Consider the following 23697-nt stretch of genomic DNA (forward strand, 5'->3'; position numbering starts at 1 on the left):
CGTATGTACGAAATTATTTGAAGACAATATCCAGTCTGGGCTTCTTACACATATTAAGACTACCAGAAACGCATTGAGTATGCAGACACTGATATTCTAAACAAGAAAATATATTTAATATGTAACTTTAATCGTAGAAATATTTTATTAGTCGGAAACATCTTACAATGCAGCAAACTCAGGAATGTCTCTTTAATATCGGTATGGTTTTTGACCGTTTTTTCTCAAAAGTTACTTAGAAATGTCTACAAATATTTTGTTTTGGAGAGGGATAGGGGTAAACTGTCATTCTCACATATTGCAACAGCAATTAAATTGACATATGTCGATTAAAAAAATTATAGTCTGTTCCAATAAAGTGCACAAATTACCTGTTTACTGACATTTTTCTTTTAATTTCAATATATACATGTATTTTTCCGAAATTCTGGTAATCATGGGTTCTCCATTACGGCAAATTTGGGAAATATGCACATATTAATGTTTGCAGACGATGTTACTGCTCTTGTCGATTCAAGTTTACAGTTACTGCTAAACATTAAGGTTTTTGAAAACATTTTGTCAAGCTATAGGAATGCGAATAAATCTTGACAAGACAAAAGTGATGATGTTTAGAAAAGGAGGTCGTCTGCGATCTTATCAGGGCCGTAGTTAGCGGGGGTGGGGGGAAATGCGGAAACCATTATAGAAACTTAAAGAAAATTATCTTCTTAACTGTTTAAGGAGTTTTAGACTATTAACTACTCAATTGCCCCCCCCCCCCCCCACCCCCACCCCCACCACCAAACAACAAATCCTAGCTACGGCCCTGCTTATGAAAAATGGTTTTATAATGGGGCGACAGGCATTAAACAAATTATTTTCAAACTTGGCTTTGGGTTTGTATGGATAAGCCATGCAGGATGTGGGAGACAATAGTTTTATTAATATATTTAAGGAAAGACTAGGCCCTATATGATATTCTACAACAAGAATGGACATCCTCTATGAACAGTTCAGATTTTTGCTATTATTATAACCAGTATAAATCTCTATTAAATGTTGAATGTTATTTACACATGAATTGCATTATCAAATTTAGATGTAATAGTTTTGGATTAGGTCCCCATGTGTAGCCTAGATACTGGTAAATTTAATAATGTTGTATACGAGAGATTATGCACTTTTTGTCAAGATAATAACCAGGGTTTTTTTTTTATTACTGAAGATCAGCTCCATGTATTATTTGTATGCAAAAAATATAGTTATTTGAGAAATATGTACATTTTACCCTTTGTGAAAGTAAATGCTGGTCTACCATTAACAATTATCTTCATTAATCTGATGTTATCTCAAAACGAATTTGTTTTTACTAAATTTATCAAAATTTGTATACTATATGTATTTAGATTGAGAATGAATGAACTTTTTTTTACACTGAATAGTTGTAAATGTACTGCCTTACTATTACTATAATATAAAATTAAATGGCAGACCATTATGTGACTAAATCATGTAACGCATGCTCTTAAATTGTGTAAAGTGACTATTTTGGGCCAGAGGCCTTTTACTGAATACTGTCTCTGTCTGTCTACCTATATATATACACGTCCACTTTCTTTATTATCATCAAGGGTTACTTTACAGTTGGTACACAATACATGATTATTACATTGTACATAATGTTATATTGATTAAAAATGTGTAAACATGGGTATATTTTAACCAAAGTAAGGGTACGTTTTGGTTGGGGACGTTTTGACGTGTACGTGTCCCATCAAAACCATCTATTTTCCTTTCAAGTGCAATGATTGGTTGATCATAATAGACCAATCAAACCCACCGTTATTAAACGCATTACGGCAATCGAAAGATGTGTTTGTGTAAAGAGTAATGATAAACTTATAAGTCGTAAATGACTACTCAGTACAAGATTCTGTTAACAGCCCTTTCGTTTGTAGTTGGATTATTTCGCTCGGATGAGAGTTACAAGCTAACGTTCTTGTCTGAAGGTAATCTTACTATGATTAGTTCTTGATTTAGCAGTAGCAGGCCGTAGGCCTGTTGACAGAAAATTTCGTGATGTCGTAGGGCCTAGGCTAAAGCCTAAAGGAAGTACGGTAGTTTCGGGTACATTTACAGAATTTTAAAAATTGAAGTACCCAATGTGTAGGCAAGACTTCCGAACATTCCAGCATTTAGTTCATTCAGTTTAGGGTTAGTGATAGTATTAGCATGCATGTTCGGAAGGTTTTCAAGAAAGGAAGGAAATGTTTTATTTAACGACGCACTCAACACATTTTATTTATGTTTATATTGTGTCAGACATAGGTTAAGAACAACACATATATTGAGAGAGAAAACCCGCTGTCGCCACTTCATGGGCTACTCTTTTCGATTAGCAGCAAGGGATCTTTTATATGTACCATCCCACAGATAGGATAGTACATAACACAGCCTGTGTAACGTTTGTTACACCAGTTGTGGAGGGTATCAGGCTAAAACGTCACCATACCAAAACGGCCCCACTTTTTGATGGCGAAAACGGCACCGTTTTGGCTAAAACGGCACCAATTTTTTTTTTTGTAGACACATAGGTTTTAACTAATTTTAACTGTTAAAACCATCATGACAATAATAAGACTGGACCATTATTTCGCGTGCTACATTCCACAAACAGGTTTGTTATTGTCGTTCCATTATAACTGAAGCAGACGCCATTTGTCAACGGGGGGGGGGGGGGGGGGGTAAATGTAACAGCACACATAAAACGTCATCAATTATCGTGGGGCTTACAAAATGTTTAGGTATAGCTCTCCACCAACCACCAAATTGGAGTAAGATACGTATTCATGAAGTTTGTAATGGCGACAGTGGGTTTCCTCTCAAAATATATGGTCCTTAACCATATGTCTGATGCCATATAACCATAAATAAAATGTGTTGAGTGTGTCGTTAAATAAAACATTTCTTTTCATGAAGTTTAGATTTCCAGGTCACATTATCAGCAAAACGTTGTAAATTAATTAACCAAGAAGATGAAACAACATGTGAACAGTGACTCAAAATAAATTTAATAACAAAACAAATTAAATAGGCCCCTACTTGTAGATAATTTAAACTGCTTTGTTGATAGTAACTTTTCTTCTGCTTGTCTGCACGGCATTGTTTATTATTGTTTTTGTAAGATTATATATCAATTGTTTAATTTAAATTTATACATGTGGGGTTGTGTATCTTATAAATAAATACATAACTAATGTGGGGTTTTTAAACTACCAGTATAACAGAGTCCCCAAATGACCGAACACAAAAAGACTTTCTATTGATCAACACAATTTCTAAGTAAGCAACAAAACACCATTTATATAATGTATATATCATTTTTAATACAACATTACACATGACAATAATAATTAAATGTTCCTACTAAACACTACAAAGATACACAAAGACACATACAAATTAACAGACATTTAAAATTGAACAAAATAACATAAAAATTGACAAAGATGCATAAAGATTCACAAAGACGCACAAAAATGCATAAAAATGGATAATCACATAAAAATAATGACAAAGACGCATGTACTGAATTTGTTGATCTGCTAGTTGGTTGCCTCAAACTTTCATTTAATTAGATACTGACGTCAGACAAAATACAAAAGAAAACATTTTATTAAAAGAATACACTAATGCCAAATAAAGACCATCATTCCTCTTAAAAGAATGCCATTAATGCACCGGCATCTAGCCTCATCTTGCAAGCCTCATCTAGCCTCAAAATTCAACCAAATGTTATTTTCCACAATGGATTATACTAACCTGCAACCCTATTTCTTGGCACTTTCTCCACACTGCCTGCGTCAGATGGAAGAGGCAACCACGTAGCTTGACATCGGGAAAAACTTTGGCAACCGCCTTCAACGTTGCCATTTCAAAGTCCATAACACAATGTGTCATGACAGGCTCCTCCGGCAGAAGTTGTAGCAGTTGACGAAGCACCTTTACGTAGTCAACTGTCCTCCGTCGGTACATCAACACAAAAACCATCGGCAGCATTTTCATGTTGTGGTTGGCTCGTATGAAGGCATGGATTGACAGTAGTTGGTAGAATGGCGCTTTAACGATTTGGAACGTGCCATCCATGAACCACTGTCTACTCTGGCTCAGTTGTCGTAGTTGGCGATCAGTGGCTAGAATGAGGTGTCTTTGGTCTCTATACCTAATGTCGGCCTGTACAAAGTCATCTGGCAAGAAGTTTTCATTCAGCTAAAAATACAAACAAGTTTCCATCGATAATCAATCATATAATGATAATTTGTCCATTATTATAATTTGTCAATCAAATATAAATTAGAATGCTATGATGAAAGGTAATAAAAGGTATTATCTTGGGATCACTTTTTATAAATGAAATACATACCTCAAAATCAAGATTTTGTGGTTCTTTTGGTCTGAGTTTCTCCCTCGTGCAGTTTGCCAGTCGTACTAAGGTTGTATGCTTTTGTCTTCCTCCTGGCTGCTCTGGGTTGATATGGTGTTGTTGAGCTTCCTCTACTATGTTATTACCAGAGGTATAAACATTCACGACCGCTTTTTCTTTAATCTAAAATGAAATGATATAGAAAGTACTAACAGTGTGTGTGTGTGTGTATGTATTACATACTGTTTTATAGTTTATGGAACAAAGTGATCACATGAGAACAGTGATCACATGAGAAGCAGTGCCAATCTATGAGTAGCATTATATGTGAAACAACGAAGAAAATTACCTCTACCCTCACTCGGACCGATGTCAAAATCCCTGGCTGTGCTTGATGATTATGTTGATACTGTCCCTCCTTGAAAACATCTGCTGTTTGAATAATGGATGCAGGGCAAGTGGATGTCTTATTTCTTACACTACAACGCCAGTAAATTTTTATGCCACATATTTTCTGAAAACGTATAAATAAAATGTCAAAAATAATATAGTCATACGGCGACCAACAAAAAATTGTAAGCAACATAATGACATTTTCACTGATGTTTATAATCATATAATTATTTACATAAAAGACACGATTATTCAGTATATTTAGAAACAAATTGCCTTACACGTATGACAAAGCTATATCCATTGTGGTCAATTAATTTCTTTTTTCCTTTCTGTGATCCAGTGTCAACTATGTAGTATTCTTCCGGTTCTGCATCCGAAATATCATGTAGGGTACCGTCTGCAATCGATCTGCAAGTATTAAAACATATTTTTTGTGTACTATAAAGATATACCGGTACCATAAATGCATTCGTCAATTTTTGTGTTTTATCGATATAAAATTATACAGTCCAGTGTTCTCCAACTTTTATGCGACCAGGTTGGCGGACATGTGAGGCCTTGGGCCTCACAAACGAGTGGACGAAGTCCACGAAGGGGCGGGGGGGGACGGGGGGGTGTGTGTGTGTGAGCTCGAGAGGGGTTCGCCCCCTCTCGCACCGGAAAAATGTTGTAAATCTTAAGTCACAAAAGGTGCTCCTTTTTTCTGGCATTTAATGGTTGATTTAAATAAAGTTAACCATAATCTATCTCATGATCTGCCGCACCGGCACCTGTCACGCTGAAGTAGTAGGGCCTAGATGATCATAGGCCTAAATGTGTGCGGCCAGTGGGCTAATCTCACCCGGAAAATTTAGAAAATAAAAGCTCATATAGATGCGATTTCCTGGCATCTGGGGATAGTATTTTGCCGTCTTTCATTGCATAAAATATTATTCTCGATTTATGGTTTTCAACATGCCAACAGCCAGCAATAGACAATTCCCCTGCATGAAATTTGCCCGGACCCTTGTCAATTACTCGCAAGGACTAAGATTTACTAAAAATCATAATATGCAAATTGCCAATGATGAAGTGACGGGCGGCTGTCTGTCAAAAATTACCGCTCGCTGATTTGATTAGAGGAGCCAAGCTGTTGAGAGGCAATCTACGTTGCACCGCTGCCTATAAATTATTTCAAACAATGTAGGGTAGGGGATGAATCATTTAATAAAATGATACAATGCACACAGCCTGTTCCAACACTGCACAGTCCATGCCACCCGCTTTCGTATTTCGCGGAAAACACTTTTTTTTAAAGAATAAACATCTCAAATGCGTGTTATTATCCGGCGCGTGGAAATTTCAGATGAAAACCTTTTTTTTTACGATCATCTTAGCATGCAATGGCCTGTCCGACGAGATCGGCCAGCCAGCAACCTGATGCAAATAAACCTTAGCAGGGGGTAATTAACAATTGTAGAGCACAGTGACACTAATGAAACTTGTTAATTACCAATTGCCATGATTTCTGGAGGCTTGTATATAAACATCAATCAGTAACCTGACCTCTGGCGGAGCTTACTTAAAAGTTAATTTTAGCAATTTTAGCGCGGTTCAACCATCCGCCATGCCCGTCAGTGTTTTCGTGATGAAAGTGCATCTATCGGCCGACATCAAAATAAAAGAAATGAGGATGAATGTCATTTTTTATGTATGCCCACAATTCACTATTGCACGGAACTCATTTTTAAATTCAGTGTGGCCCCGCCTCCATTGACAACCGCGTCAGATTGGATGCAGCGAGAAAGGTCGGCAGGTCAGTGGCCACACGCCAAAATGCTCATGCTGCATGTGGTACTTTGTGGGCTGGGCTTTATTAAACTAGACCTACGTCAAATTTCACACGAAGGGTAGAACCATCACAGAAATCGGTTAAATCGGCGATTAATATCTATGTTATAAAATCAATAAATTACGTTTGGTATTGAATTCGAAATACAAATATTTTAAATAGGGCCTAGGCTACATACCTTCATCACGGCCTTTATAATCTATCCAGGGGTGCTTCTTACGGTAGGCATCTGAAAATGTTGTCCGATGTTTGCTGACTGTGGGGTCTTCTGACGAAGGTCGTTTAGTGCCGGTATTAGGGAGGGGCCTTGAAGCGTTATTGTTGGTACATGTAGGCCTACGGATAAATCCGAAAGCGGACAAATCTTTCTTCCCTGCCATGATTAAATAAACTGCATGCTGACGAAACAAACCTGGGATCGTATAGGCCTTGGAGTAATTAGAGGAGGGTGAACGATGCTAATCGCTGTACAAACAAAACACTACGAGCATTCAGACATGAAGCCCGAGCTTTCTTCAGTAGGTCCTTTGGTTTCTTCAATAGGTCCTTTGATGTCTAACTTCATGCAATAAATTTTCTAACGTTATTTAGGGGATAACCCTACTGTGTTTTCCGATTTGCGGACGTATATCGGTGGTTTTACTGTCGCAAATTTAGTTTTATTGGCTACGTGTTAGCAAATCGGAAAACACAGTAGGGTTACCCCTATTCTAATTAAACTGTTTGCTGGTTGATTTTAAATAGGAAATTGTCACATTTATAGTAAGAATAAGCCTATAAAGGTCACCAGCTGGTGACATCATTAGGTAGCCCATTAACAGACGATGGGTGGTCGGACAGTTAGCGGCTCGAACATAGATATGTAATTTGACATATTTAATCTGCTCTCATGATTAGATAACGACTAATAAAGAATAATATGTTCATTTCTGACATAAAAACTTCTCAGTATTTAACGACTTCTGTACGTAATATGAACGCTACAGAAATTGTCTTTATGACGTCATTACAAAACAACCCTGTTCCTTGCTTAACCTATGACGTATTTCTGCCAGAAAATTTGCGACCAGTATATCGGTGATTTTACCACCTGACATTTTTAGCAGGGATCCAATCAGATTCGTGTTGAATTAGAATATTATTATTATATACTCCAAGTCCAAGAACAGACTAAACATAGCGATAGGTGAATAGAACTGACGGAAGTTTTTTTCGTCATAGCGGATTGGTTTTCGACGTGGCAGCATTTTTTATCAGCTTGGTGGACCCGTCTGCGAAAATCTTCAGCTTGGCGGGTGTACAAGCCGCTTACTGGGGCTGGAGAACACTGACAGTCTTGTTTATTTGTTTACTAGTACGTATATAATAAGCATCTCATTTGCAAGTTTATCAACTTTTCCTAGTATGTGGATATATCTATACATTTCTTGAACCTCGTTTTGTTCGTTGTTTTCATCAATAGATGACACTGATGATACATTTATAGCCGAAATTTCAGGGACAGTCATGTTCACGGCATCGATGTCTGCAATTGATCTGAAAGTAGTAAGGACATGTTTGTGGTAGGCCTATAGTGTAAGTACTGTGATCTAAAGAACATTCATGAAAATTGCATGAATTGTCGTAGTGCAAGATTCAAGAAACATTGAAACTTAAAATAACAAGTTAAAACCACTCACAGTAAGAACATTTAGAAATAACACACCACAATCAAAATGTGGTAGAAAATTAATACCTGTGTTGATCAGCTACAGAGGCTGCCAATAGTCGAAATGTCGGGGACAATCATGTTTACGGCGTCGAACTCTGTGTTTACTGATGACTGTAGGTCGACGTCAAAAGTCGGGTGTATACCTATAGATTCAAGTTCCTGTACAGCCTCGGAAGACTCGTCTTGTCTGTTTTCCAACACATCGGTTTCCATAGCTATTATGAGATCAGATAGACATCTATCGGAAGATTCGGCACCAGATGTATCAACAATGGCCTGAAAGCAGTGAAAAAATATCTACATGCTCTTACTCTTTACAATATTAATAGCACTCTTACGTACCTATCAAATAAAAAAACCATTCACTTCATAAAAAACGTGACCTGTATTTGATCTGTGAATATGTATACACGTAATTTTAATTTTGTGGTGAAATACATACAATACGTTACCTTAATTGATCGTGTGATCCATATATATATATCACTATTTTATTTGGGACAGTAATTCCACATCCAAGCCATTGTCGGGTATTAAGAAGAAAAACAACATGTAGGCTACAACCATTATTGTATTCATGAATAAATAGTTGCATTCGTCGCCTTATATTCGTGATACACCTTCTATTATTTACTATTAAGCAATTGTTTGATAATAAATTTGTGTAGTCGAAGGACCGTACTAATTTACAAAAATACAATCTAAATAAATAATGATATTGTAATTTACGCTGTGTAATCTAAATAAGTTAATTTTATTAAATAAAAAAATGCTATAGAAATAACTCTGGATTGTGCTGTTAATGTTATTTTTATAAAGTGTTTACCTCAAATTCTTCAAGAACGTCATTTTCTAACCGGTTCAGGCATGGCGTACACTTCCAGTCGATTTCCGTGTCGTTACGTACAGCTTTCCTGTATTCTTCTTGAGTAATGTTCGTTTGGCATGTACGATGCTGCCATAAACAACATTCTGGACATTCTAAACATTGTTGTTTTGGTTTACATGTTTTTTTGCATAAAATGCAAAGATGCGGCATGTTGGATCGTACTTCATGAAATGAATGTGCCCTGACTGACACAAGACATACCATATTTAAACGCAACTCATACTTGAGTACGAATGAAAAGAAAGCCAACATCAGTTAATTTCTTTGTACAAGTGAGCATCATCCGTTATTGTTTACTTAATTACAGAACAAAGTATTTCCTAGGATACTGTGGAGAATTTGAATAGAATGCCACCTGCGTACAAAGCGCATTGCATCTTATGTGATGTAATACAGCCGGCCAAGATCAGACAGAGTAAGTAAGTAATAGTAATATAACTAATAGGCTAATAATAATAATAATAATAATAATGGTTCTTTGCAGAATGACCACAAATATAGGGAACAATAATAATATTTGTGAAAACAAAACACGCATTATTTAAAACATTTTATTATTAATACGGTAATATTAATAACAGTAATATAAACAACAATACTACTACTACTACTATAAACTAAGCTATAAATTAATATTTATTAACCATTCATGGAAACAAATATTTATTAATCATTCGTGGTGCCGTTTTAGCCAATGCATGGTTCCGTTTTGACCATATGTTTTGGTGCCGTTTTAGCCCGCATCCTTGTGGAGCACTGGCTGGAACGAGAAATAGCCCAATGGGCCCACTGACAGGGATCGATCCCAAACCGACCGTGCATCAAGCAAATGCTTTACCACTGGGCTACGTCCCGCCCCTAGGAATGTTCAAAGTCCCCCCCCATGTGTATATGATTTGAGAAACACAACTTGGTAATAGAGATGAAAGAAATCTACCTAACCTGATGTTTATAAAACTTTGTCTAGACTCTAAACAAGACTATGATCAACCACAGTCACTTTCCTTACCCTGGTTTTGGCTTCATACACAGTAAATATCTTACTGTAATTTCATTTATGTACCCTTTAGTGTTTAGTTTTATGTTAAATCATTTAATGTGGTTACAGTTGTGGTTGGCAGCGTTGTCAACAAGCAGAATAATATGATGACCACGTAACTTCATCTACCTATCAAAAGCAGAGCAGCCAATCATAAAACAATTTGGATATCATCCATGCCTTCTTATTGTGTTGATATCGAACATAGACTTCTTAGTTTAAATCGGTTCCAAAACAACGTGGTCTCTCGGCTTTGGCAGTAACAAATGGCTTAATTTTTATTCCCCATGTAGCATTTAACACTGTGTTCTTTTGCTTTCTCAATCAAATTTGGGTCGTTTGATTGCTGCATTTCATCCAGATATATCGCCCAGCCACAGATACAATGCCCTCTTCTATACTGACACACAATGAAAACGCAAAACAGATATTTTTCAATATTTTGTTGTGATTAGTGAAAAATATATTTATTGGACTTAAAATAACAATTTATGAGAGGAAGATGGTGGATGATTACCATTCTGAAGAGAAAACTGTAGTCTCACAGCACGATGTCGTGGTGTCATGATGTTACCGTTGTACAGGCGTCTGCATCTGAGTCCAGCCGATCTGAGTCGACGGATGACCGTCATCAGATGGATAGGCCTTACATGACGTCCTATCGTGTTGCTTGCTGTCATCGTCGCAGTGCTAAACCGGTCACAGAGGTGGTGTCTTCGAATCTGCCGATCTTGGCGTGGGGTCGTAACGGGATGTTGACCAGGTCGAGGTCGATCACGGACACTCCCAGTCTGTTGATGACGTTCAGCAAGTCGTCCAATTGTTGATGGATGGACTCTGAAGGTCCTAGCAACTTGGCTTTGCGAAGGCCCCCCTTGAACCATGCCCAACGCTTGCTCTCTTTGTTCTTCTTCGAGTCATGGCATTCTTAATGTGATGAGAAATATGACACCGTTACGTGACTTTTATGTGTCCACATACTGGCATTTCACGTGCATTGCATGCAGCATGATTGAGCTTGTAGTTAATGCATTTCACACCATTGTGCATGTTTCTGCTATTGTATGTGTAATAAGAACAAAACCAGGATTAAAACCCAGATAAAAGTACCAATCGATGGCTTCCTCTCATAAATTGTTATTTTAAGTCCAATAAATATATTTTTTATTAATCACAACAAAATATTGAAAAATATCTGTTTTGCGTTTTCATTGTGTGTCAGTATAGTTTCTGGTTCTTGGCATGTCGAGCTTGTAACAGTGAGGATTCATCTTTCAGAAGTGCCTCTTTTTTTTCTCTCACTATGTTGATTTGCCAATTTCATTCCCAAAACAGTTCGCAAAATGTTTTGCCATCATATCAAGACTAGCCTTTGGATTATTAACTTTGTATTGACATATTTTACTCTAGGAAATATAGTGAAAGACCCATCACAAATTCAACTCTTGATGTAGTCCAAAATAACATATGAAAATGTAAAACAATATAATTAGTCAAACAATTTTAAATTCAACGTTGAAAATATGCTTGTTAAAATAATATTTTAATATTTTGTTTCTGTATTCAATTGGTAACTCAATTAAACATGAAAATAACTTTAACAGCTATCTAACACTTCAAAAGTGTTAGAAAATTAATGTAAATTAGAATTCAAAGAAACTAACGCTATAGAGTCGAGTCGGGTAATTCCGTACAGGTTTGGATGGAAGTTCGTGTACAGCACACTGCAGACAAATGGTATGCCTGAACAAGACTAATACTGAGTGATCTCCCTCTTGTGAAGTGTAAAATTTTGAGTATGTTCTGTTTCAAAATTATTTACGAATGGTTTACCGTCCAATATTGGAAGCGGGTAATGTCGTACACCATATCGGGTAAGATCGTACAGTAGCTATGAATAAAATGTCACCAGGTCGATATATATTTGGATTGCATTTGATAATGACAGGGGGCGGGACGTAGCCCAGTGGTAAAGCGTTCGCTTGATGCGCGGTCGGTCTAGGATCGATCCCCGTCGGTGGACCTATTGGGCTATTTCTGTTTCCAGCCAGTGCTCCACAACTGGCATAACAAAGGTGGTGGTATGTACTATCCTGTCTGTGGGATGGTGCATATAAAAAATCCCTTGCTGCTAATCGAAAAGAGTAGCCCATGAAGTGTCAACAGCGGGTTTCGTCTCTCAATATCTGTGTGGTCCTTAACCATATGTTTGACGCCATATAACCGTAAATAAAATGTGTTGAATGCATCGTTAAATAAACATTTCTTTCTTTCTATCTTCTTTTTTTTTTGATAATGACAGATGCATGGTTTCAGGCTCAGATCCAGGATTTTTTTTACAGGATTGGCTATATACATGGCAAAATCTTGTACATTAGCACTTTAATAAAGGGTCTAATGACGTGGTTTTTGGTCTTTTGGGAACTGGAGTGATTCCTTTCGGGTATGTAGGTATGGAAGGTATGTGTGGGGTTGGGAGCTTTCTGCTGGTTACGCAATTGCAGGGTATAGGTGGGTCAAGGTTCGTCTTGGTAAAGGAATAAAACCAAACAATAAACATTGTCTCAAGACAGTAATTCATTTAGTTTATTTTTGAATTTTTTTGTTTACTATATAGGACAGGCTATGATTTGTCTGTAATTTGAGGTTTAATTGGCAGAGGGTTCCTAAATTTATATATGCTTTCTATAGTTGTGGTGCTCGAAGGGAACTGGATATTGCAGCCTGGGAGCGACCGAGGACTGCATTGTTGGGCCCTTTAAAATAAATGGAAAAAACAACAACCCCAAAAATGTTTTGTTGTGAGTTCAGACCCCTTCTAACCCCAGGATCCGCACAGTGGTATAGTTTGGCTTTAAAAGTAGTGTATTTACTACACAGAGAAACATTTTAACTAAAAAAAAAAAAAATTCAATCAGAAAACCCCCACATATTGACAGGTAGGCTGTTCACCTACGTGAGCATAATTTTGGTTTCTGTGTGTCTGTACGCAATTTTCCGCAGCTGTAAAGGTGTCATAAAATGATGGAGGCTAACACTTTTTATGTGTAAAATTTGTTTGTTTTTATAACAATTGAACATGTATAACATTTATTAACTTCAAAAATATTATTAATGTTTAATACCATGATACTATGTGTTCAGTGTGCCATTAAATAAAACATAAAAAAGAACAACAGTGAAATGAGACCCACATTGTATCAGTCTTGCCTGGTCTCCATACATTTTAGAAGAAATGGTAAATTAAAAAAAAAAAATACTACCCACAGCAATTTAGGGAAAATAAAATCTTTTAAAATTCCAACTCAGGTATATTTTAATACTAATCAGATTTGTACGTTATGCTTTTAAATGTGTGTGGCTCTTGCTTTGGTTGATGGTGATAATGAAAATGCTATATCTCATTTGTTATTAATTATATCTGTACACAGAGAGATGACATTTTCCATTGCAATATTGACTCATAATGAATGAAAATGCACCATATTTTCATAAATACTGCAACATGCAAAAAACTATTTTAAAACATTCAGTACTTTTAATTATTGTAATAAATGTAATTAAACTGGCTATGAAATATGGGAACACAATTATTGTTTCAGGTTTTCTGTCTTTTATTAAATGATTTGATGTTTTAGCAGTGACCGGTTAAATGAAGCAAATTACCTTTATTTTTGATACCTTGACTGTCCGGATCCTGAACTTGAATATCTGGTCTAATGAATATATTTACAAAGTGGCCATTTTGTTTTATCATAGGACTGTCCATACAGTGAGGTTTCCGGATAATCGGAGTCAGGATTATCGAGGTTCAACTATATTTGTGAAATATATAAAAACCTTGTGACTCTACAATCTTTCAGAATGAAAATAGCCGAGGAGTTTAACTGGTTCCCAAAATTCCAAATGGGTTTAATGTTATGCATAAAAACCAGTGTGGTTCTTGCAGTGCACCAGTCCCTTTGACTAAGTTTATATCATTGCAACAATACCAGATACACATACCTAATAGTTAACCAGTCGCCATTGATGTATATATAGATTATAAGATAGATTATGTTCCTTAATGTTTTTAAAAAGTGTATAAAATCGCATAGTGTAGCAAACCAGTTTTATACTAAAAACCTCAGAAAATATTTACTTAAAAATACACATAAATCAGTTTCTAACACCCATCCCATGTCCTGGTTTATGTAATGACATCCCGTTTGACGTAGACATCAAATTGTTGTTTGTCGTTTTGTTGTAATTTATTGATGTATAACAGACACAAAATTTAATGTACAATATGTTACTGTTATATATCGATAAATTCACAGAAAATAACAAACAATTTTTTATACATATGTACAATAACAAAACATTTTATTATTATTATTTTTTATTCCAGATTATTATTAAAAAGAAATGGCCGAGTTGAAGAGGAGCAAAAGTAAGCTGCCACCAGACAGGGTGAAGCAGAATGAAAAACTGAAGAAGTCTAGAAAACAGAAAAAAGGTGCTCCTACATCACCAGCAATTTCAGAGACCAAGTCTGCAGATGCTTCGCTGGATGAGGTTCAGTCTGGACCTGGTGATAAAAAGACAAAAAGTAAATCGGAACTCTCTGAAGTTTCTGATGACACTATATTGCCAGACACTGAAGACAACAGTAAGAATACAGCTCCCCCGAGTGCAAAGTCTCCTGAACCAAATTGTGCAATCTGTCTAAGTAGACTTGAAAACAAATCATTTACGGACAGCTGCTTTCACATGTTTTGTTTCGTTTGTCTTCAGGAGTGGTCGAAAATAAAGCCGGAATGTCCACTCTGCAAACAACCTTTTAAAAGCATAATACACAATGTACGTTCATATGAAGATTATGATCAGTATCATTTGGAAAGACAGGAAAGAAGTCAAGCCTCGTGGGAAAATCCTGATGGTAGGAGATTCCGGTATCGGACTACAGTGACCCAAGAACATATTTTCAATTTCCACAGATATGCCGATATCCTGCGGCGTCCAGCTGCAGTTGGAGCCAGATTGCAGGCATCTAATCAGGTTACAACAAGACAGAATTGGCGTCGACAACGTCAGGTTGCCACCTCTGAATTCAGATCGCAAATTTATAGAAATGGTATGAGAGTAAAGGAAGTTGCTAACACCAATGGCCGCCAGAGAGACATCACACCATCATTTTTCTCTGCTAATCCTTCTTCCATACATAGACTGATTCCATGGCTTAACAGAGAACTGAATGCTCTCATGCATAATGATGAACACCATGTACAGTTCTTAATTGAATTCATCACTGGTCTGATTAAAAGATTTGACGTCCAGAGTGAAGAATTTTACGAACATATCTACCCTTTTGTGGGTAGGCATACCCGACATTTCATGGATGAATTCCAGATGTTTGCCAGGTCTCCATTTTCGATGACCGTGTACGACACTAAAGCTGTATATGAGCAGGAACTACACTCGGTGAGCGACTCGGATTCTGATTTGTCTTATGATGGAAATGACAGTGATGTGATGATCATCTCTCCAAGTGCCTCCACAGGAACGTTAGGAGCACACTCTGTTGTGCCATCTCACAGTCGTCGAAGACAACGTACTGAGCCACCTGCGGAAAGACGGTGGTTGGAAATGGGACTTTCACCTAGAACAGATAACCTTCGAGATCTTCTTGGTGATAACTTTGATGCTGCCCCAATCCATTCTACTACAGGACAAAGTGGGTGGGAATCCCCTAATCCAGGGCCATCGTGGAGTATGTTTTTACCAATGTCAGTTTCGAGTCAAATTGATGTTTCAACCACTGAAGGCAGTCAGAATCATGTTAATAAAACTTCCAGAAAGTCCAAAAGATCCACAGATAAGAAAGTAAAGTTGGAGGAAGGACCAGAAAGAAGCCAGGTAATTGATTCTGGTTCAGATAGCGATAGCAGTTCATCCAGTGATGTCATTTTTGTTGGATATGATAGACCTTGGCAGGAACGATCCCCATTACTTATTTCAACGAGTGGAGAATCTGATAAAGACGATAAGAAGCCAAAAATTGAAAGTGATAAAAATTCAAAGACTAAAACACTGACCGCAAAAAGCCCTCGTAGCGAATCGGATGAACGATATACCAATGCGTCCTCTTCTTATTCCAGACACAGGTTATTGCATTCGGCCAGTCATCACCAAAAGAGACGGTCAAGATTACCATCACCATCATCAGGTGAAGAATCTGATAACGACAATACGAGTCCAAAAAGTAAGACTGATAAACATCCAAAGACTAAAACATTAATTGCCAAAAGGCCTCGTAGCGAATCAGATGAACGATATAGCAGTGTGTCCTCTTCTTATTCTAAACTCTGGTTATTGCATTCAACAAGTCATAAAAAAAGACGATCAAGATCGCCAGCATATTCAAGAAGTAAAGAAAGTAGATCAAGTTCTTCTTCAAAATATCGACATAAGAAATTTTCTCGAAAAAAGCACAAACGACATCATAAATCAAGACCATCTTCCTCTGGAGATGATATCGATTGTAGACCGCCAAAAAGATCAGACAGCATAAGTTCGAAAAGTTCTAAACACTCAACCAAGCGAGATCGATCATATCATGACAGATATGTTTTGTCACAATCGCACTCAAGATCACACTCGAGATCACCTTCCTACAGCCATAAACAAGATCGTCACAAAATACACAGACACCGAAATCATACCAGTCAGTTTAGAAGTAAGGAACTGACAACTGGTAGTAAAGAGAATCACTCATCTGGTAGTAAAGAGAATCACTCAAAACATAAAAAGCATAAGAAACATAAAAGTGATCATGGTAGATGTCGACATAACAAGCAGAAATCTCGTAGACGAAAGGACAGACGATCAAAGGATGGTGAAGAATGTGACCCACACCTGGCATTATCAGACTTCAATAAAGATGATCAGCGTGAACAAGAAACGCTTAAAAACATGCTTTTAGGAGAAAAAATTGCAAGTAAAGTGGTAATTCCAAGTCGGGAAGTAGAATGTTTCAATGGTTCTGATGATAGGATGTCATTTTCTGCAGAAGCAACAATGTTCAAAAAACATCCCTGGGGCCACAAAAAGTCAAAAACAAATAAAGTTGGAAGTAATTCTTATGCAGCATCAGGCACGAGTAGCAGAAACTTCACTTGCATAAAAGACCGTCATGAAACTTCAGAAAGTGATCAAAGTGATCATTCTGGTTTGGATTCTTTAATTCAACATGAAATATTGGAAAACACAAAGGATCACAATCAGCCACAAAAGAATACACAGAAAGAACGTCAAGATTCAACAGGAGCTGCTTCTGTATCATCGGATGATTCTGGTGTTGCTTCACTCTTGGCTTTGGTATCAAGAAAAAGTCAAAAAGATTTAATCTCGTTTAATGGTGGAGAAAATAGCAAGAGCACAAACGATGGCAGAGAAACAAACCGTATAGATGTTGGAGAAATACCAGTTTCATTAACTTGCGTTAACAGAGACTCCACATCAACTGATGAGCCAGAAACAGTTACAAACAGTACCCAGCTACCTTCAACTAAGAATACCGAGTTTTCCGACTCAGCAACCATGAACTCTTATGGGTTCAACTTAAATGGTTTTACTGATGCAGGACTGAATCCCGAGCATCTGTTTCAGACATCAAGTTCAGAATCAGTGGTTGTAGAAACACTTACTGTTGACAGTTCTAGTGATGACAGTAGCATCTGTGTGACATCTTCTAATTTCTACGTGGATAGGACCAGTGTTCCTTTAACACCACCCAGGACAAGCTTTTCTTTGAACATGTTTGGTCAACAGTTGCATGGAACGGTTTTAAACAGCATTTCATCTATATTACCAGTGAGGGACGAAGACCTTGTTTTGCCAGGTAGTACCAGTGACATGCCGTGTAATATTGAATCGGATGACCAGATTGAAATAGACAGTGACTGTGACGAGGAAGTTTCAGCTGTAGATTTCTCTACAAGAAGCTCCAGTACGGCAACCGATGTGAAATCAAAATCTGGAAAAACACAACATAAGATACTCTGTTCAGACTCTGAAAGCGAAACCGACACATCTTGTCAAAGCACACAAAGAGGGTATAATATTCCAAAGTGTTCAAATTTTGATCCTGACAATAGTAACGATTCTGAAAGTGGACAGTTAAATGTAGGTCAAATTAGGAGATTTGGCGTGCTGTCAGAAATTGGTCATTTTGCAGTTCTTCCATCTACTCGGAGGTCAACAGAAAAATCTGACGTTTGTTCAGAGGATAAGCCTCTTGACTTGTCAGCTCAGTATGAAGTTGCTCATCTACAAAAACCTGTTGAAAATGCAGTTCTTAATGCAAGTTCTGTGAAAAATGATGTGTTTGCAACCGAAACTGTTCTATTAAATACATTGTTACATGAAGGAACATTGGAAGAAGAAAGTCCTTGTCCAAGTCCTTGTGACAGATCCACAGTTGATCAAGCACTTGATTTAAGAGCAAGAAAAGACAGCAAGAAAATAAAACAACAAGAATCAGTTGTAAATAATCTCAGCAAGGAGTCACCTTCCACCAGTTCAGTGGTGAACAACCTCGATATGGAGTCATCTACCATTTCAATGGCAAATAACCTCGGTAGTGAGTCACCTTCCACCAGTTCAGTGGTGAATAATCTCAATATGGAGTCAGGTACCATTTCAGTGGCAAATAACCTCGGTAGTGAGTCACCTTCCACCAGTTCAGTGGTGAATAACCTCAATATGGAGTTTGGTACCATTTCAGTGGCAAATAACCTCGGTAGTGAGTCACCTTCCACCAGTTCAGTGGTGAATAACCTCAATATGGAGTCTGGTACTATTTTAATGGCAAATAACCTTGGTAGTGAGTCACCTTCCATCAGTTCAGCGGTGAACAACCTCAATATGGAGTCAGGTACCATTTCAATGGCAAATAACCTCGGTAGTGAGTCACCTTCCACCAGTTCAGTGGTGAATAACCTCAATATGGAGTCAGGTACTATTTTAATGGCAAATAACCTTGGTAGTGAGTCACCTTCCACCAGTTCAGTGGTGAATAACCTCAATATGGAGTCCGGTACCATTGCAATGGTAAATAACCTCGGTAGTGAGTCACCTTCCACCTGCTCCGTGGTGAATAATCTCAATATGGAGTCATCTACCATTTCAGTGGTAAATAAACTCGGTATTGGGTCGCCTTCCACCGGTTCTGTGATGAATGACCTCAATATGGAGTCATCTACCATTTCAATTGCAAATAACCTTGGTTGTGAGTCACCTTCCACCAGTTCTGTAGTGAATAACCTTGCTAGGGAGTCGTCTTCTACCATTTCAATGGTAGGTAACCTCATTAGTGAGTTGCCAACCATTTCAGTGGTAAGTAACCTCATTAGTGAGTCACCTCCCACCAATGTAATGGAAATTAACCTCAGGTGCGAGTCACCTTCCACCAGTTCAGTGGTTAATAACCTCAATAGGGAGTCATCTTCCACTTCAGTGTTGAATAATGCTGATGCCAAGTCATCATCAGTGTCAAATGCAAGTCTGAACCTGTTTTTGTGTGATGACCAAATTTCAAAGAAGATTCCAGATTCTCAAGGAGAATCAATGGAATTCTAAACCTGAGTTTTACAAACTAATCCAAAGTGAATGGAGAAAGCAGTAGTGCTAAACCAAGTTGTCTAGACCCATTTTTGTGTGATGACCAAACTTCATCAGATTCTTGATTCCTGAGGGAAATCAATAGATCACAAGTATAATCATTGTGAAAGCTCAGATAGTTATAGATATTCACTGCGGAAAGCAGCAGAAGACAAGGAATTTCAAAATGGTTTCGGTAGTGAATCATCTACTACAATCGCAGTGTTACCATTTCAGTGGTAAATATCCTCAGTAGTGAGTCATCTTCCACTATTTCAGTGGTAAATAACCACAATCTGATTGAAATCGGCTAGGATTCAAATGGGCTAAATATGCAACAACAAGACACTACCTCAGAAAATAACTGTGATTTCATTGCACATGAATCGTGTCGGGACAATTTTGTCATCATCAACTAACTCTTCCAAAAACTATGATAGTGATCCTAAAACTGTTGTCGTGCATAGAGCCTTGGTTCTTGAACAAAGTAGTTGTTAGTAATGGAGTAATAATTCTGTTATAGAAACGTCTTAGTCTTGTTGTAAAAGTTATACATCACAGTCAAGTCCTGATAGTAATTTGGTACATTCGGATAATGATTTACATGCAGGTGCATGTATGAGTTCAAGTCCACAAACCCGTGCAAATAATGAAATGATTGGTTTGTTTTTGCAAAATACATTGTATGTGGACATGGAAAAACTAATACTGGCAGTAAAAGTTTGTCGGAAGATTCAAACAGTAATTGTACAAATGATTCAAGTACCTCATCATCTGGTAATGGTAAAACTGAACATTCATGTTTTGTGATTTAAAAATAACTGCATGATTCATGTTGAAGGCTGTAAGTGCTCGTTCTATCAATATCAGTTGTGTCAATAATGTTAATAGTATGTACATTTTCAAGTTAAAATGCAAATAACCTTAAATTATATTTTAGTGCCATTTATTACAAACCCTAATGGTATTGACACATTTGTAATATACTCCCCCGAGAACTGTATAATTTAATTTTAACTATAGGGTTATTTACAAATGAATGAAGTCAGAATGTATGTTTTGTTTCAGTGTTAAGAATAAATTTTAGTTGCAATTGTTTTTAAACTAAAAAGTTAAAATAGCCCATTTCACCCATCTTCAATTGTAAATGTTAAATTGTTTGTAAGTTTTTTTAAAGTTGAGTTTGCAGTTGTTTGTATGGCCATTTTGCACCTGGAAGAATGGATACAACATAATTATTGTCAATGTTAATGTGATTCTATAAATAAATTCATTAATTACTAGTACAGGTCACTTTTACAGTAAATTTTGATATCTATGCTTTATATCATATTTTTGGCATCATGTTTGAGATCTGAATCCTGAAAAACATAAGAAATCATATATTATAAGCTGCAATAGATTGAAAATACACAATCTTGTGATAAATGTGTTTTGGCCACCTTTTTGAATTTTTGCCATTTATCCATATTAAAATAGATAAAATAAAAATCACCAGTTTTGAATTCTACAGACAAAATGGCCATAGAAACAACTGTTTCAAACAATAAAATGTCATAGTTTGCCCAGCCCTATTATAACATCTTGTTTTTAACTCCTTCACCCCACAAGCCTGACCTGCTGACTTCATTTGTTTCAGTAATAGTTCTCTATGTTATTCTTACATGTAGATATTATATATGTACATGTATGTATACTAAGCAACATAAGAAACATGAATATTTTGTATTAATATATTATATTATATTTCGTAATTAAACATTTATTTTGTAAATACTGTCATTTCGACATATTCACAATACATTCAATTTGATAATTTTATTAAACACAAAAGCTAATGGGACTTTAACTAAATAAATATTCATGTTTCTTATTTTGTTAGTATATTTGGTACAAAAGGTGAATAAAATTTATGAAACTTTGCTTTGATGTTGACATTGTTGGAATTTTTGTTTTCATGCTTTGTGTGAATAAATATCCCTCACTGGTTGTCAATAGTAGCCTACATGGTGGCAGTTGGTTTCCTGGCTCCATCGCAAAATAATAATGGGACTTGAAACAAATTGTGGTTGTGGGCATATGATCTTAATACACTTGTATTTGTTTCATGGGACTTAATGCAGTTGAAACTGAATTGTAGGTGACAGTGATTCAATTTTGGCTTTGCAAAAATTCAGATTGGCTACTAATGGGTTTTACATATGGTAGTAGTGCCACTTTGTTTAAAGAATCGGAGAAGAAATTCACTGCTAACATATAAGCTACTCTTAATAGCAGCAAGGGGCTTGTTTACATGAATTTCTGACTTCTTGGAAGTTGTGGAATACTGATTGGTAAGAATTTCCAAATGCATAATTGATCTTGAAGAGTCCACAATGAATCTCATGGTTTTAAGATCAAGAAAGAACAGTAATCATGATAACGTATTTTAAGAAAGGAGCTGATTTTACAAAGTAAGGTATCTAGTTTCAGTGAGTGTATTTAACAGGCAGCTAAATAGTGCTTGGTAACCCATGTTCAGGATACCATAAATTACAGGCATGATAACAGGTTATGACAAATTTATCGCATTTTCCAATTCCCATCGTCCCTTCACAAACCACCGACTAATACATTGAATGAATCGTGGTTTTCTCAATATTAACACTTGGGAGGTGGAATTTCAGGGCTCTAGAATTTGTATAAAATCCACTAGCCATTGGATCGGTGATTTAAAAAATTGACTAGCCACAATTAAAAATTCACTAGCCCTACTTTACTTTAAATTGATACAATTTTACTAAATAATAGTAATAATCAGATATTTCACTTAAAGGTAGAGTAAATTCAAACAAGATATTTATGTGTTGGAAAGATGCATATCCGGACCACCAACACATACTGACACTTTAACAAATGAAAAATGCGTAATTGTAGAGTTAATAAAAAAACCATGATTATTCCTGCTAACTGGGGGCAGCCATTTTGTTTTGTTTTTGTGACGTCTGGTGGTATAGCTTGGGGCGAAGTGACGTCAGCTCCATCCATCTGCTCTATGCACAGTATAAACAAAGGCTCTAATTTACAAGGCGCTTCGCTTTCATCAACCTGACTTGTAAAACAACATAAATGACTATATTAACTATGACTAAATAGATTTCAATTTGCATCAATAGAACAAAATGGAGTTATAGTATTTTTCTTTTTTAAAAAATCCAAAGAAAAAAATGCATATTAGGCCTATTGGTATGCTACATTTGAGCAAAAACAACCACTCGCGATGCCCAAGTGATAATTTTCTTTTCTTTGGGACTACGTAATTGGTCAGTTTTGTGATTTTAGATGGGAAAGTCTACTTAATCAAAGGTTTTACCGAATTACTTACAGTAATAAAGCAGGACGGCTGATCGATTTTGATTTTGAGGGGTGTCAGTACGGTTAACACACAGTCTTTTTAGTGTGTCTAGACAGATTGTCTGGGGACCGTCTAAATATACACCTGCCAATCAGGAACCACAGGTACAGGCCACAGAAAGAAAAGACCAATTGACTAAGATAACACACTGATTATTATTTCAGTACGTGGGTTAATTTATGTACAAACCATAATACAGTTATTTCAACACTGACAGTGGTGGTTTATTTTGTATTAAACATAATATATAATTGTTGCTGGCTTACTGGGATGACTATTATTACAGAATATTGCAATGCATCCACAGAAATCAGGTATGTTTTGTTTCTTCTGTTCGAAGACTAATTCTTGACGTGACATGTTAGGTATTACGTAACCACCAGCTCGCCA

At 36.7% G+C, this 23697-nt stretch overlaps 1 protein-coding gene across 2 annotated transcripts; it reads left to right on the forward strand.

Annotated features, from left to right (window-relative positions):
* Positions 1-1852: 1852 nt before the first annotated feature.
* On the forward strand, positions 1853-22205 carry LOC121375217 (E3 ubiquitin-protein ligase Topors-like). Of its 2 annotated transcripts, XM_041502528.1 has the most exons (3): positions 1853-1991; positions 14662-19385; positions 19440-22205. In XM_041502528.1, exons 2-3 carry the CDS (start codon positions 14679-14681, stop codon positions 19890-19892), a joined length of 5160 nt encoding a protein of 1719 aa, XP_041358462.1. In that variant the 5' UTR covers positions 1853-1991; positions 14662-14678; the 3' UTR covers positions 19893-22205. The 2 variants fall into 2 exon arrangements, with proteins under 2 accessions (XP_041358462.1, XP_041358461.1); XM_041502527.1 differs by having other exon boundaries at positions 14662-22205.
* The last annotated feature ends 1492 nt before the right edge of the window (positions 22206-23697 follow it).

This window comes from Gigantopelta aegis, chromosome 6 (assembly GCF_016097555.1).
Source record: "Gigantopelta aegis isolate Gae_Host chromosome 6, Gae_host_genome, whole genome shotgun sequence".
NCBI lineage: Eukaryota > Metazoa > Mollusca > Gastropoda > Neomphalida > Peltospiridae > Gigantopelta > Gigantopelta aegis.

What these genes read in the sequence shown, in the direction of transcription:
- LOC121375217 (XM_041502527.1), top strand. Translation starts at nt 14,679, where the DNA reads ATGGCCGAGTTGAAGAGGAGCAAAAGTAAGCTGCCACCAGACAGGGTG.